Source organism: Centruroides vittatus, unplaced genomic scaffold (genome assembly GCF_030686945.1).
Source record: "Centruroides vittatus isolate TY-2023 unplaced genomic scaffold, ASM3068694v2 contig_364, whole genome shotgun sequence".
Taxonomy (NCBI): domain Eukaryota; kingdom Metazoa; phylum Arthropoda; class Arachnida; order Scorpiones; family Buthidae; genus Centruroides; species Centruroides vittatus.
The window spans coordinates 1,672,185-1,687,321 of record NW_027122188.1 but is presented as its reverse complement, the minus strand read 5'-3'; the positions used below and the strand labels follow the sequence as shown (position 1 = coordinate 1,687,321).

At 31.7% G+C, this 15,137-nt stretch overlaps 2 protein-coding genes across 2 annotated transcripts in view; both read right to left on the bottom strand.

Moving 5' to 3' along the window:
• The window catches only part of LOC136975082 (alpha-N-acetylgalactosaminidase), a 54,280-nt gene extending 52,349 nt beyond the window's left edge, over positions 1-1,931 (bottom strand). Inside the window, exons 1-2 of the mRNA XM_067270082.1 lie at positions 1,550-1,931; positions 185-359 (exon numbers count right to left, since the gene is read on the bottom strand). Coding sequence (XP_067126183.1) covers positions 185-359; positions 1,550-1,773 — 399 coding nt within the window. The 5' untranslated portion in view covers positions 1,774-1,931. The remainder of the gene's footprint in view (positions 1-184; positions 360-1,549) is intronic.
• An 8,053-nt stretch (positions 1,932-9,984) lies between these two features.
• The window catches only part of LOC136975076 (protein phosphatase 1G), a 75,711-nt gene continuing 70,558 nt past the window's right edge, over positions 9,985-15,137 (bottom strand). Inside the window, exon 9 of the mRNA XM_067270073.1 lies at positions 9,985-10,426. Coding sequence (XP_067126174.1) covers positions 10,229-10,426 — 198 coding nt within the window. The 3' untranslated portion in view covers positions 9,985-10,228. The remainder of the gene's footprint in view (positions 10,427-15,137) is intronic.

Sequence of the window (15,137 nt, the reverse complement as noted above, 5' to 3'; positions counted from 1 at the left end):
ATTTAGTTCATAAATATAAATATTTTGAATTAAGCACAAATGGCTCATAACTAGTTCTAGAATCTGAAAGTTTCTTTCTGTATTCACACAGAACTTAATAGCAAATTAACTTAGCCACAAGCATTTATTGTGCAAATTTTATGCTGGATATTAAAGATTAATCTCTTAGACATACAATACTTACATATTTTGCTAAAAATTTTATTCCATTAGGAAATCTTTTTGGATCAGCAACAAGATGACCATTTTTATCTCTATGATGGGACATCCAACAGTCATCAATATTTACATACTGATATCCCACTTCTCTGAATCCATCCTTAACTAAATGATCTGCCATTTCCATAAATAACTTTTCACTGAAATGTTATTTTAAATAAATAATAAATAAATAAAAGAAAGATATTTTTCTTATACATTATCTTTATTACATTTTAGATTCCAAAACAACATGCACATTCATTATATTTGAACAATATAACAGCTTACTTAGTATGTTAGAAAAAACTTATTTTTATTTGTTGTAACATGTCTTTTCTTTAATTAATTCATCAATCTAAAAATAAAAAATAATGTATGTACTTTTTATTTTACATTTTTTATTTTATGTACAACTCTATATTAAACAGATTGAGGACTATAGGAATCACAGTATTTAAAGATAAAATAGTTTCTTTTAAGACCTTTTGCCTCAGCTTCAGATCTCCCACTTTGATCAGCTCTGCTAGACAAAAGGTCTTGAAAAATATTTTATCCTTAAATACCTTGGTTCCTATATTCCTGCAAGTTCTTGATTTTTGTTTAATCTAAAAAAAAAAAAGCTTTAAATAAAATCTTTAACAGACTGAAAAATTCTCAGAAGATATAAAATAATCTTTTTTTACTCATTAGTTCAAAACATATGGTTCTACAATATTGGTTGTCTTTTTCTTATCATTATTGTAAACTTCTTTAAGATTAATCACCTCCACAGAAGGAAAACTTCTCTTTAATTTAACTACTTTTCTATTTGACATATTATTTCTACATTTTATTAATTCTGTATTTATTCACAATGTTTATGTTTCAATAAGTCTTTAATATTTAAATTATTATTTGGATTTCTTGATAACAATCTTGTGAAAGATCGAACTCCATGAAATATTTGACAGAAAATTCATTTTTCACCAGAAGAGGTACAAAGAAAATTTTGAAGTGTCATATCTCACAAAAAGTCATTCTTTAATCAAACAAATATAAAATCATCATTCACATTTCTTCTTTACTGAAAATAATGTGTATGTTTCAAATTAATCATCTCAAAAAGTTTCATTTAAACCTGTGACTATTTTCTTTAAGGAAACTTTAAAATTGTTTCTGGTTTGTCTTGTTTTAATATATTCACAGTTATGTAAATGTTTTGTTTTTATTTGTGTAGCTTTGTAAAAATTTAAATACACACTACTCGAGTTTTTATACTTTTTGAACGGTGACATTTTTAACTGTTAAAAAGTATCTATTCAAACCTATTCATAAATATATAAATTGCAAAAATTTTAAAGCAACCAACCTGATACAATTCTTCGGATCTCGATCACAATTGATATTGCATTTAAAACGTTCCCACGCAAGCCATCCCATTGGAGGTGTTAAAGCTGCGCCATTATTTAACGAGTATATACGAGGAATTAAAACCAACAGAAGCATTACATTTCCCATAAACACGTGCCTTAAACAACCCATGTATCTAACACATATGGGATAAAACAGTATAAACCTTGACCTTTTTGACATCTTTTCTTAAATTATTATTAACGTAATTATTCTTTACGTTATGTATTGCGTTTTTAAACATTAATAATAATCAGTAAGACAGAAAAATAAAAAATATCTTCGGTTTAAAAACTTGAAACTTAATAAACATAGCAGACGAAAGTTAGACTTTGACTGCGAGAAATAATGCTGCCAATTGTCAGAATTTTTTATTATTTTTTTATTTTAAATGTACATAATGCGTGTATTAAATATTTATAATGATTTATTATTTTAAAAAATATATATAAAATAATTAAAATGAAATTTATATCACGTTAAAAGAAAGTTTATTTATAATAAAAAATATTAAAATAAAATAGGCCTTGGGTGCGACTAAGCTGAGGGAGAAAATGTGGCGAAAAGTGAGACGCGATAAATATCAAACCATGTCAGATGTGTGTGAGAACCAGAAATTCGCTCACGCCAGAGAGATTTCTCGCTTCTCGCTCGTGCATGTTTTCCTTTGCGAGAACTATATCGCCCGTTACTAAATTCGCGTCTGCATAGTCGCACCCTAAAGAGAGCCTTTATAATTAGCGCACTATGTGTTCGACCCTTACCACTCGACCATAATGAGGCGGTCGAGTGATAAGGGATGAGCTTGACGTATCCGGACGGACCACTCCCCGAAAAATTCCCGGGATTTTTCGACCCGTCCGGATTCTCGAAAGCAGTTGGTTGCCACCTTAATCGCCCGGTCATCTGGCCGTCAATGTAATATATTCAGAGTAAAGTACAGATAGCTTTACATATGGACGGGTGCCTAGGTGCTGCATAAAAACGCAATGCCTAGGACGAGGGACGGGTGTACTATAGATTACTCCCTGTGGAATTTCAGGACTTTGATTATATATTTGAACTCAGGGGACCGAGACGAGTTCAACGGTACCCTAATTTTGGAACGGAGACGAAAAATAAAAAAGTTATCACACTTTTTCACTTACCATACTTTTTTAATGCTCTCATGCAAACGGCACCGTAGTTGCTAGTATTGCCATCTTGCGGTAAAGTCTGCAAACCGTGACGTCGGACTACGGTCATCTCCCGGAGCGTTAAACACGCGATACGAGAGCGGAGAGAGCGACGCGACTTCCATCATCGCGCGATCGCCATTTCGGTTAATGTTACTTATGGCAGCGAACATGGCGGCCCGACTGACCTCTCGTATTGGCGCCACCACACGCCGCCATGTGCTAAACTAGTGATCGATTCACTGTAGTTCTTGAACAAAGTAAAAAAAGGGGGAAAACGTCTACTAAAGGCTATTTTAACGGCAAGCGACGGGACTCCCGATCGCGATAGCGAGGCCGACTTAGCGGAGAGCGACGCGACTCCCTATCATCGCGCGATCGCTGGAAAAAAGTATGATAACTTTTTTATTTTTCGTCTCCGGTCCAAAAGTAGAGTATCGTTGAACTCGTCTCGGTCCACTGAGTTCAGATATATACCCAAACACATGAAATTCCATAGGGAGTAATCTATAGTATACCCCGAGGGACTCGCCGATTTGAGAAAACATTTTACTATTTAATCATCTAATTCAGGGGCGTCCAACCTTTTTGTTCTTCTGGGCCACATTGGAAGAAGTCATGGAGTTTTGGGCACAAGTATATTATATATACTTGTGCCCAAAGCTCCATGACTTCATTGGGCCACGAGTATATTACAAGCTATATACTTGTCGCTTGTAATATACTAATCCTTAAATCTTCTTCTTCTTCCTCAGCTTTTCCCACTCTATGTAGAGTCGCTGTTTCTGATGAGTCGTCTCCACTGCTCCCTGTCTTGGGCTGCCTCCACATTCAGATGCCTTTCTCTCAAGTCCTCCTCCACAAGATCCATCTTGTAGCGGAGGACTTGAGAGAAAGGCATGGATCTTGTGACTAATCCTTAAATATACTTGTATATTTAAGGATTAACATGTCTAGATTATAGTAATAAGTATTAAAAATTTATCACGAAAAAGGATGTTTTAAAAAATCATTTCTACAGACACTCAATTTTTATATGAAATAAATTCATTTATTATAAAGGAGACAAACAAAAATTTATTTGAAAAATAAATATTTGTTTTATTTGGGTCTCTAATTAATAAAAACCCACGAAACATCATTTTAAAGTGCATTTTTATTCAACTAATATATTTATAAATAATATGTAGCCCAAAAAGTAGCCAATGCGCCAAATGACATTTTTTACGCCAAACTAAAAAAAAAGGTAGCCAAATTTGGCGCGAAGTAGCTAAATCTTGCAACACTGGAAGGGATACTAAATTAACATGAAACAAGAAAAAAGTGAACCTTTAAGAAATTTGCGGGATTTCCCGGGATGAGAAGAATTTCCCGGGTTAAAAAAACAACCGGGATCCCGTTTGAGAAACCCTAGTAAAAATATCAAACAGAAATTATGTAAGTTCATCAATGATGAACTTATATAATTTCTGAAATAGTTTTTGTTAGTTTCAAATGACCAATGATACGAAATGATATTGGCTGATATCAATTACTATATATCAAGTAATAGCAACTTAATGTCAAGTTCCATGTAATATCAGATGACATCAAGTGATCTTACTTGATATCTGCTGATATTCTGTGTTAATATTTTAAAACTAAAAAAAATATTTTTAAACCATTTGATGACAATTCAAATCATTGTCATTAGTTATTTTTTCTAGCGGTTCTCTTGCAAGAAATAAGAGATGGCAGATGACTTGCCAGTTATTTTCATTTCCTGATTATTTTTTTAATTCTTTCTGTTTTGTAGGGAACTAAGAAATTCAATAGGACAGGAAAGGGTCCTTAACAATGCTTACTAAAGAAACAGACACTCTCAAACGGCTAGATTGATCAATTTTCTGAAATGAAAATCCAAAAACGAAAAATTTAAATATTTGAAAGGCTAATTAATGGCTAAAATTATATACAGTAAGACTTCGCTTATCGCTGATTCGATATAACGCGGTCTGCTTGACTCCTAAAAAACACTCAAAATTTATGCTGATTCAAATTAACGCGGTATTTCATTGATTCATATATAATACGATTATTCCGAAACACGAATCAATCAGCAAAAGGTGGCAATTCGTCTTAGCGCTGTACTTCCCTTAAACCTATATTTGTTTTGTTGAATTTTGGAAAAAAAATAACATCATAGATGCCATAGGAAATACCGACTTCTCTTGGCAAGAATTAACTGATAAATGTATGAACGGAGTGTGGAAGAAGTTATGGCTGCAGGTATCCAAGAATTTTCATCGAGAAGAGTCTATCGCTGTATCGTTAGGTTGACAAAATTGTCAACTTAATCGATACATATGTAGACGAGCAGGATATTGGGGAATTACTACAGGTTTCTGGTAAGAGCCTTACCAACGACGTCTTCAAGAACTGGCAGAACAAGGAATTCGTGTGGAACTGGAAAATAGAGATTCTGAAGACGAAGAACCAAAGAACTTGCTACAGATTTCCTTAGGAAAAGTAACGATAACCGAAATCGTTGATCAAATTGTAGCGAATGATCCAGATTTTGATAGGAGTGTCAAAGCAAAGCGAGACATTCTTGATGCGATCTTCTGCTACCGACATTTGCTTAAGGAAAGAAAAAGAAAGCGACCAATGAAACTACGGGACTTCATCGCAAAAAACAAGTTTATGTGTTATTTAACATATATTATTATGCGAAAATTTATATAAAAATAACTTAAAATTATAGTAAAATTGCTTATTTTTTGGTCGCGTGTTCCCCTATCCCTATTTACTCTATATTATAATGGTCTCGTTTAACGCTGTTTCGCATAGCGCTTTGTTGTCTAGGAACGCATCCCCCGCGTTAAGCGGGGGTCTTACTGTACATTTCTCATTGTACCAGAAACTTTTTTGTTGTACAATTATCATTGTATTAGTGTTTGTATTCTCTATTATTAATAAAAATTTTCAGTGACATTATTTAAGATTTGTTTTCAAGCAACTTATTTATATGGGGCCCCAATTTAAATTTTGTCTAGGGCCCGCTAGAGGCTTAATCCGGCGCTGATGTCAAAGGAACTATTGTAAGTACAGTACATGTAACTAATGGATGGATCCTAATGGCAATCCCTAAAATTATTGATGACCTTACTATCAACATTTCTCTTTCGTTTAAACATCCAGAATTAAAAATAAAAATTGATTTAGGCTAATTGCTGAAGTCTAAGCAAAAGAGATTTACCACCAAGTGACGTCCGAAGACAAGCAATAAAACATTATATTTCCTCGCCATCCAGACGCCATATGCGAACCTGGCTGAAGCATAAGTATAGAAAAGATTCTCTAGTGCCCAAGATGGAGTGTCAAAAACAGAAATTGTATTATAAGATTGTATTATAAATTGTATTAGAAGTGCCATTATGAGAAATACCAGACTGCTCATAATGGACAAAATTAAGCCTGGTTGTATAAGTTACGCGCTGGACAAACCGAAGTAAATTCAAATCGAAATTTGACGATCACTTAAACTGAATGACTATAGACGAGTCGCACACTTCATTATAGGTTTTACAGCCAGGAAATCTTTTAAGGCAAGCATTTATTGAAAAATCAATCATAAAAAAAATTATTTTCATAAAAAAAGGTACTAAAATCACAATACTACCTTTTTTTTATGCTGTATACTAGCTGTTACCCGCGACTTTCCAGCGCGGAATTTGCAAGCAAACACCATTTATATTCAGTATTTCAGCAACGATAGTAATTGTTATAAAACACCTACCGCTGAGAATGATGAGAATTGCTGAAAATGAAACGAACTGTTTTCAATTTAATGAATTTTCTGGAAAATTGATCAAATTGAAAACAATTCGTTTGATTTTCAGCAATTCAAACAAAAAATCGCATCTAAAATAGTAGAGTAGAAGCCGTTCTTCCGGTTAAGCCTTAATGCTCCCTCTCTCTCCCCCCAGCGGAAGAATTTCGAAAAATCCCTTCTTAGTGTGCGTTTCCATGACGTATCCTGTGTACCAAATTTCATCACTTTAGGTTCAGCCTTTTGCTTTTATGCGATGATGAATCAATCAGTCAGTCAGTCAGTCAGGACAAGTAATTTTATATATATAGATAACACGCTTGTGTAACTTTGACGCGACATAATCGGATAACAAATCGATTTGTTGATAAATGCATTATCACACGGGTTACACGAAATTTTCATTTTCTGCCTATTAAACCTCTCTTTTTATCAATGAAGTGTTGGCGAAACTTTCAGGCAGATAAGCCTAAGTTCATCGGGGTTCCCCATACATATATTCCACTTTTATCGCTTACTTTTATAAGGATGAAAATTGCGTGGGAACAAATGATTTTTATTCGAAATGTAATCCCGAATAACAAAAATGGATTCTGTTTTTAAGTAATTATGGCCTTATTGTTGGTGTTTTCGACACCTCCTGGTTCCTTCCCGAGTCCCCAGAGAGGTGAGCTGTCACCTCAACCACTCGGCCATCAGACCGTTCGTTATTATAGGCTATATGGAACTATTACTGACATTACGAAATCACCTAATCCTCAATGGAATCGATTAAGAATTTACGATATAAGATAGGTAAAACGATTTATAATGATTCCAAATATTTTCAAATCCCAAAACTTCGTGCAAAATAATAAGGATAACAAATTATTATATGCAATTTTTATTTCATTTCATCAAATGCAGACTTTCCTCTATATTCCATAATTTTCCTTCTACTGATAACATCCCATCTATAATAGTGTTTTACGTTTTCTGATTTGAAGCCATGGAGAAGATGGAGATCGAAATTCAATTCACTGATACCATTCTTTCGTTTAGCATTTATCTGTAGAAAAATATTAATGATATTCAAATATGAGTTAAACATTAATTGAAACTTCACTTACTATAACAGGGGTGGGCAAGCAAGAGTTCAGTGGGAGCCGCAGTTCTGTACTGTCGTGGCTGATAGTATGGTAAGGCGCGCGATTTTATTATATAATATAAAACAAATATTGAATTTTTTTAATAAACGTATTTTCACAAAATTATAAAAATAATAATAGAAAACAGAAATTAACACTGTCAGCAAGAGCCGCATTTGCCCATGTCTGTATTATAAGTTTGTTATTTTCGACTAACTTGTAAGACAAAAACTTCGGAGAATTCGCTGACGTCGATGCGTATTTTGAAATCATCATCCTCAAATTTCCCTTCCAAATTTGAATCCATTTCCATGTACTGTAAGTGTCCTGAATCCCATCACTTTGCATCTGTTCCTTGGAAGGTGATAAGGATTGTGGTTGTATTTTAAGAATTTGAATTTTATCATCTAGCGCTTCACGGAATTTTCTTATTTCTTCTTCTATTCTAATCAAATCATTTATCATCATCTCGCAAAATGTCCCGAATTCTTTCTTATAAATTTTCGTATTGGTCCATGCTTGAAATTGTATATTAGAATATATTTTACTATATTGTATGGTCTTCTTACGTCTATCCAGTCCTTCCATATATGTTGCAGTCGTCAAACCAAACTTTTCAACCGGTTGTATGAAGAGATTGCTTTATTAGTTGTAAATAGTTAATTGTTTATTGCAATTTTTGGGGTATTGGATACTTCTTTCTCCCCTTATAAATGATTTAAAAGTGATTTAGTCTATCTAGTTTGACAACTGCCAACTTATATGAAAGGACTTTATATATATTTGCATATATAAAGAAATAATTATCAAAAAATTAATTTAAGCGAAGGAAGACTCGATTGACACATGATCCGAATTACCCACGAAAAAAAATCACCAGGTACAGAAAGAGTAAGTTAATATTGTCGCGACGATCTAGCCGACTTTCATTTAAAAAAAAAAAAAAAAAAAAAAAAAAAAGCTACGAGTTAATAGAGAAAACAGAATATTGATTTTTATTACTGTCGGAATAAATATGTTTTGAGTTAGAAAAGATGAAGGAACAACATTTGGGATGTACAAGATACAGAGAGTAAACAAATTTATACATACGATTTAAACATTGTAATAAGATAACGACATAACTAGTATAATGGTATTTATATTAGACGTTGTTCTATATTTGGATTCTTTCGAAAAAGATAGTCGTATATTCGGTGCAATGAATTTTTATTTAAACAATATATTTTATATTGTATCGAAGAGTCATAAATATTACAAAATTCATTCTCTTTTTCTTAAGATTTTAATTAGAAGATAATATAGTTCAGTCCAAGTAAACTAATAATAATGATCAGCATAAAAATCAAGACAAATGATACGATAACTTATTTACTTTGGTAGAGATCGCGCTTGCCATATTTGAAAATTGATGTTTTCCTAGCGCAAAGTTCTGTTATTTCGCGCGTGTGTTGTATTTGAATGACCTCTTGTAGAAAATTTTATGACACTAGTTTAACGCGGACGCGATATTGGTCTTAATCGGTAGGATTTTGTTAGCTGTAACGGCTTACACAATTTTATAAAAAAATTATGTGCATTTAATTTATTTTACCCCGTAAATCATGTTTTGTTAAATCTGATTTAAAATAATGCTTATTAAGAAAATGTTATAAAGACACATCGTGTATAAAAGTGTTTTTTTTTTAATTAAATAAAACATTTATATATATATTTATATTTATATACACTAAATTCATTTTCGTATTTTTTTTTTATTTAGTAATATCTAAATGTAATGGAAAATTATGCTGAATACAGATGTAAAGTGAATATAAATAAAGAAAACTTCCGTTCAAAACTGACAGTAGACGATGATTAAAAATTTGGAATTTTCGACCTTAAACTTCTATTTAAAACCAAAGTGTCATCAGCTTAATGGTTTTCATAGATTTTACGATGTACTGCTCTTACAAAAAAATTTCATTCTCAGCAAGTTTTCTGATTTTCTATAATATATATCTATATGTATGGAACTCGTTTTCTTTTAACAACATATGAAAAATAAATTATTATTTCACAAAGCCAATTTATTTAAAAATATCTATTGAAATAAGTTTTCTTTTTCTTTTTTTTTTTAATACTTTTTTCGAGATTTCGTGTTCAAAGATAAATCGTCATATATTTGGCAAAAATTGAATTTCAGCTTCCATAAAGAAGCGGAAGTTCCAAGCTTAATAGCGTGTATGAGGTGATACTGTAATGTACAAATTATAACTAGAAAAAATGCATTTGAGAATAATACGATACAAACAATGACTTTTATATAATTATAAACACCTCAAACACATTATTAAGCATGAATTCGTACGAATTCGCACATCGAAGTGATGAATCTAAAATATGTCAGGTACATATACATCGGTCGGATGTTTTCTAGGAAATTTACGTGATGATATCTTACCGTGCAGTCTTGAAACTGCAAATAGGATATTTTGTGCAGAATTAAAGTAACAAATGTTTAATTACGATGGCTAAAGTCTTTTTTAAATTGATGTTTCTTCTTCGACTTTCATTTTCTTTTCTTCTTTAGGACTTTCGTTAACTGGTGAATGAGATCTTTTTAATGAAGACATATTGTCGTTGGTAGAATCGAGTTTATGGAATTTAACGATGATACACGTCATATTATCACAACCTGTTCCGTCTCCCAAGGTATCTGGTGCCAGACAATAATCGAATAACTACGAAAATAATAGTTACTTTTAAAAACAATATTTAAAAAAAATTATATTTGAATATATAATAATTGTTTCAATTTTAATCTAATCTATTTCTGATTAAAAAAGTGACACATGATTTCAATTTTTTAATCAATTTCAAATTTCTAATATTAAAAGGAAAATTAGGTATTTTGTTAACTAATCAAAATGTACAATTTAAAGCTTACTTATCAACACAAGATTGTTTTCAGTAGTATTTTTGCCCCTGTCCAGATATCCCTATTGTGTATTTAATGATTAAAAGATCCCGCACCTTATGGATTTACATGTAATTGACTGGAAATTAAATTATTGTAGTTTATGAGATCCTGATCAAAAGTTCTAATGGACTTTTTTTTTTTGCTACAGGCTCTCAATTAGGGGGAGAGTTCAGAGATGATAAAATGAAGAGATAATGAACCACAGATTTATGTTCCATCATTCATACTTTAATAAAAACAAAAATACAAACACCCTAAAAATGAGAAGCAAGAAGACTCACATTAAACAAATAACAAAGAGATTAATTAGACTTCCATCATATCCACATTGTTAATCCTGGGTGATGCTGAAAATAGATTCCAAATAATTCATAATGTGTGCTAATCATTTATTTTATGAAAAAAACAGAAATCAATTTGTGGTTTAAAGTACTTTAATCAGCTGTTTCCATGGTAATGGTCAAAATTGTGTGATTTGTACACTTTGAAGAGCCTATAGAAAAAAAAATCCTCTATTTTTGAGCTATCTGCCCTTTAGGACTTTTGCTAAGGAAGGACCTCATAAACTACAGCATATTTCATTTTCAGCCAATTATGCACATAAAGGACCATGCACCTTTCTGTAAGAAAGGTGCAGGGTCCTTTATGAAAATAAAAATAAACTGCATGTATTTGCCACTTTAGATGGTCAAATGAATAGAGTACATTTCATTATTATTGATAAAACTACATTTCATCTATCTGTTTTCATTGTATCTAAATGAATTTCAACTTTTTTCCTTTTTTTTTGAATTTATGAATATTTAACTACTTTTTAAATTGCCTTTATTTAGAGCTTTTAATTTGTTCTATCAATTTATTGTATACAAGCTTCTTTCATAAGAAACAATTATATTCATTGTTTTAATTATTAAAGAGTTCTTTTTCTAATAATTATAATAATGCACTCTACATAAAATTAAATTTTAATAAATTTATTTTAAAAAATCTGAAAAAGTCAATTGCTCTCATTGCTTTAATATTTCTTCTTGAGTTACATGAAACATTGTCATCATAGTCACTATCAAATCCAAAAGTAAATGAAAATTCAAACCTAAGAAAGAGCACATTTTTGATTTTTACAAAGATTTTTAAATGATTATCAAATAAATCTATTTAATGTAGTGTTTAATAGCAGTATTTTTACTTGTACAGTTTAACAGATTACTAAATTATTGATAAGATATTAGAGATGCCTTAATTGAAATTAATGCAATAGATACCGTATCACTGGATTTAAAAATCTGCATGAAAGAACTGGATAGCTAGCTTATAACAAGTTTTCTTATAAAATACTCATTAATTCATAAATCTTTCTGTAAATAGTAGCAAATATGTATTATTTGCAAAGATTATCGAAAAATTAGATAAAAGATAACATGATTAAAAGTTAGTCAAAAACAATATTCTAATGAATTAATTAAATTATTAATTGATAGGATGAGCAAGTAATTAGTTCATGTCTAACAAAATTCAGGTATGGGCTGTGACAAAATATTTTTAACTGGTTACTTACAACAATAAACAGTAATAAAAAAAAACCTTTACTGTAACATTTTTAATTATGAAAATCAAATGTTTTCAGCTGTTCTTGTAGTAATCATCAGATTATCAGAACATCATATTCAGTTATAGCATAAACTGAATACAGTTATTTTAATTTAGCCAGCATTCAGACAAAATGAACAGATTCCAATGTCTACCTGAACCCACATTCCATCCTTTGTATATCTTGAGTCACTTTAATGATCCAGCAGTATAAGATGGCTGCATTGAGAACTCTTGATGCCAGAGCCCACAGACTCCAGTGAACTAGAAAGCCTTTCCTAGCACTTTTTTCCCAACAAAATAGAACTATTGTAGTTATATATAGTGGCTTATTAGAGATTGCAAAAAGATATAGATATTAACTAACATATAAACATAATCCTACACTGTATAATCTGTTATGCAATGGCAAGGACCTGGTAGATACAAACATGATTCCAGGTATCTATAAAATACCCATCATGTTAGGAAATGAAAACAGAGTAAGCAAGAACATAGGTTACATGACAAGGAATATAAAAACATCAATATGAAGTTAAAAAGAAAAGTGTACATCTTTAGCCACATATTCCATAAACTTTTGGAACATTCCACATTTTGAGAAAACCAAACTCTTGAAAATTGCTAAGAACACATTTGTAAGTCAATGGACTGATATAATCTATAAGAATACTAAAGATCTCTCATGCAACAACCAAAAAGATGCACAATGCTTATGAACAGCATGAAAATATATTGCATATGGTTGTAAGCAAAATGTAATATCTAGCATGTGTTCTACAAGCTTATATTTATCTTTTTTATTTTTATACTGAAATTTTACATTTACATTTAAACTGATATTCTCCCAAGTATGACAGACTACTTTCTATGAGAAACTAGAGATTGAAGAATTGAGAAAAGTCATAGATTTCAAGAAATTCAAGAGTAACTAATCAACTATATAAAGCTGAAAAACTGGGTTCTGTCACGGTATGCCAAAAACATCCACTAGAGGTGCCCCTAGCTATTATTTAAATTAACAATATAAATTATTTTATACTGGAAGGACCCCAGTCCCCAATTGGTTCCACTTATTGACGCTCTACTGTATTTTTATTTGAAATAGGAATTCATATTGTCACAGAATGCCTGGAACACGCAATAGGGGTCTACTGTGTGTGCATGTGTGGATCAGGGCTTCTATTTTGTATGCCCTGATGCCTGCATCAAACCTTGCAACTGGTATTTCTATAAACTCAACAGCTTAAACTGTCCATCAGAACATAATTGAAGCATGATAATACATTTTAAATGACAGGTTTATTAGATCATTACTTTCGATTTGACAATAGAATGTCATATGGTCATGATGGAAAGATTTTTTTTTAAATTTATTATAGAGGTGACAACATTGCAGCTATCTTTTTTTTAAAGTTTAAATTTAATGAAAGTAAGTTTAAAATACACCATTTGCCAAAACATTTTAAAATGCAACTTAAGGAAAATTCTGTCATCAAGCATCAACTAAATGAGGTCACTGACATCACTGCAACTTAAGTGTAATTACTGATCAGAAATTGATAAAATGTTTATTCTACAGCTAATATTTCCACAAAATAAGTAACCTATATGGGGGGTGCTATAGTCGCTGAGGCTGTTGGCGTGTTTTGAAGTGAAGTTGTACCTGTTGCGGCTAAGTTTTCGTAATTGCTTTTTATTATGGATAAATTCATTAAATCTAAAGAGTGTGCGGATTGGGATAGTGCCAAAGGAAAGGAAGCAGCTCTTGAGAAGAGTGCAAGGATATTAAGACCACCACCAGGTAAACGTTTGCAGTCCTGTTCCACTGGAAATGCTGTTAAAGTGAGAGACACTAGAAAGAATTTGGATCAACAATTATTCTTAGAAGAGATAAGAGGTATGTTGAGTGAAATGAAAGATGCTATAGAATTAAAAATAGAGACAGAATTACGTTTAGTAAAAGACAATGTTGTGTAAATGAACGATAAGATTAATATATTGACGGAGAGAATCAATAAATTAGAATCCGTGCAAACTGTGGAAATGACCATAACAATATGCAAATTATCACTACTCTAACCAAAAGAGTTAACACACTTGAAAGCAATCTAAGGAAAAGAAATTTGGTATTGTTTAATGTAGAGTTGAATGATAGGGAAAATCTTTTTGATACAGTATCGAAATTAATTCGGGATGATGTTGGTTTATCGAATGTCCTTTTTGACTGTGTCAGACTTACAAAAAATACCAGAAATAATACGATGGTTTTGGTTACCTGCATTTTCATGCAAGCGAAAAGAGATATATTGAGCAGCTGGAAGAGTAATTGCACCAAATTGGATGTTGACTGGAGGAAGGCAGTGCGCATAAGGGAGGACCTTTCCATTGAATGTAGAGAGAAGAGAAAACAACAGATGGATAATTTAGAACAGGCCAGAAAGGAGGGGAAAATTGCATATTTCAAAGGTGATAAATTGGTGATAGATGGAAACATTCGCAGGGTTGACAGGGATAAAGATGAGGATAGCTGTGTCAGTAATTCTTTTTTAGGAGTAAGCATGATTCATTAAAAGTTCTCAGTTGGAACATGAACGGATGGAAGAAGGAATATGAAATGGACTATTGGAGCATTGTGAGAAAGTTTCATATCACTTGTTGGATGGAAACCTGGTTGGGTGAATTAGATTCAAGAAAGCCACCGACAGATGTAAGTAATGCATACGAATTTTATAAGATTAATGCTACTAGTATATTCAATAAAGGGCGAAAAAGAGGTGGGATGGTACTGATGATTGATAAAGAATTGAAAGAGATGGTGGTTCGTCCCGTTGAAGATTGGTTGTTTGAAGTACACTGGAAAAATATTAAGTTAATTTTTGTTT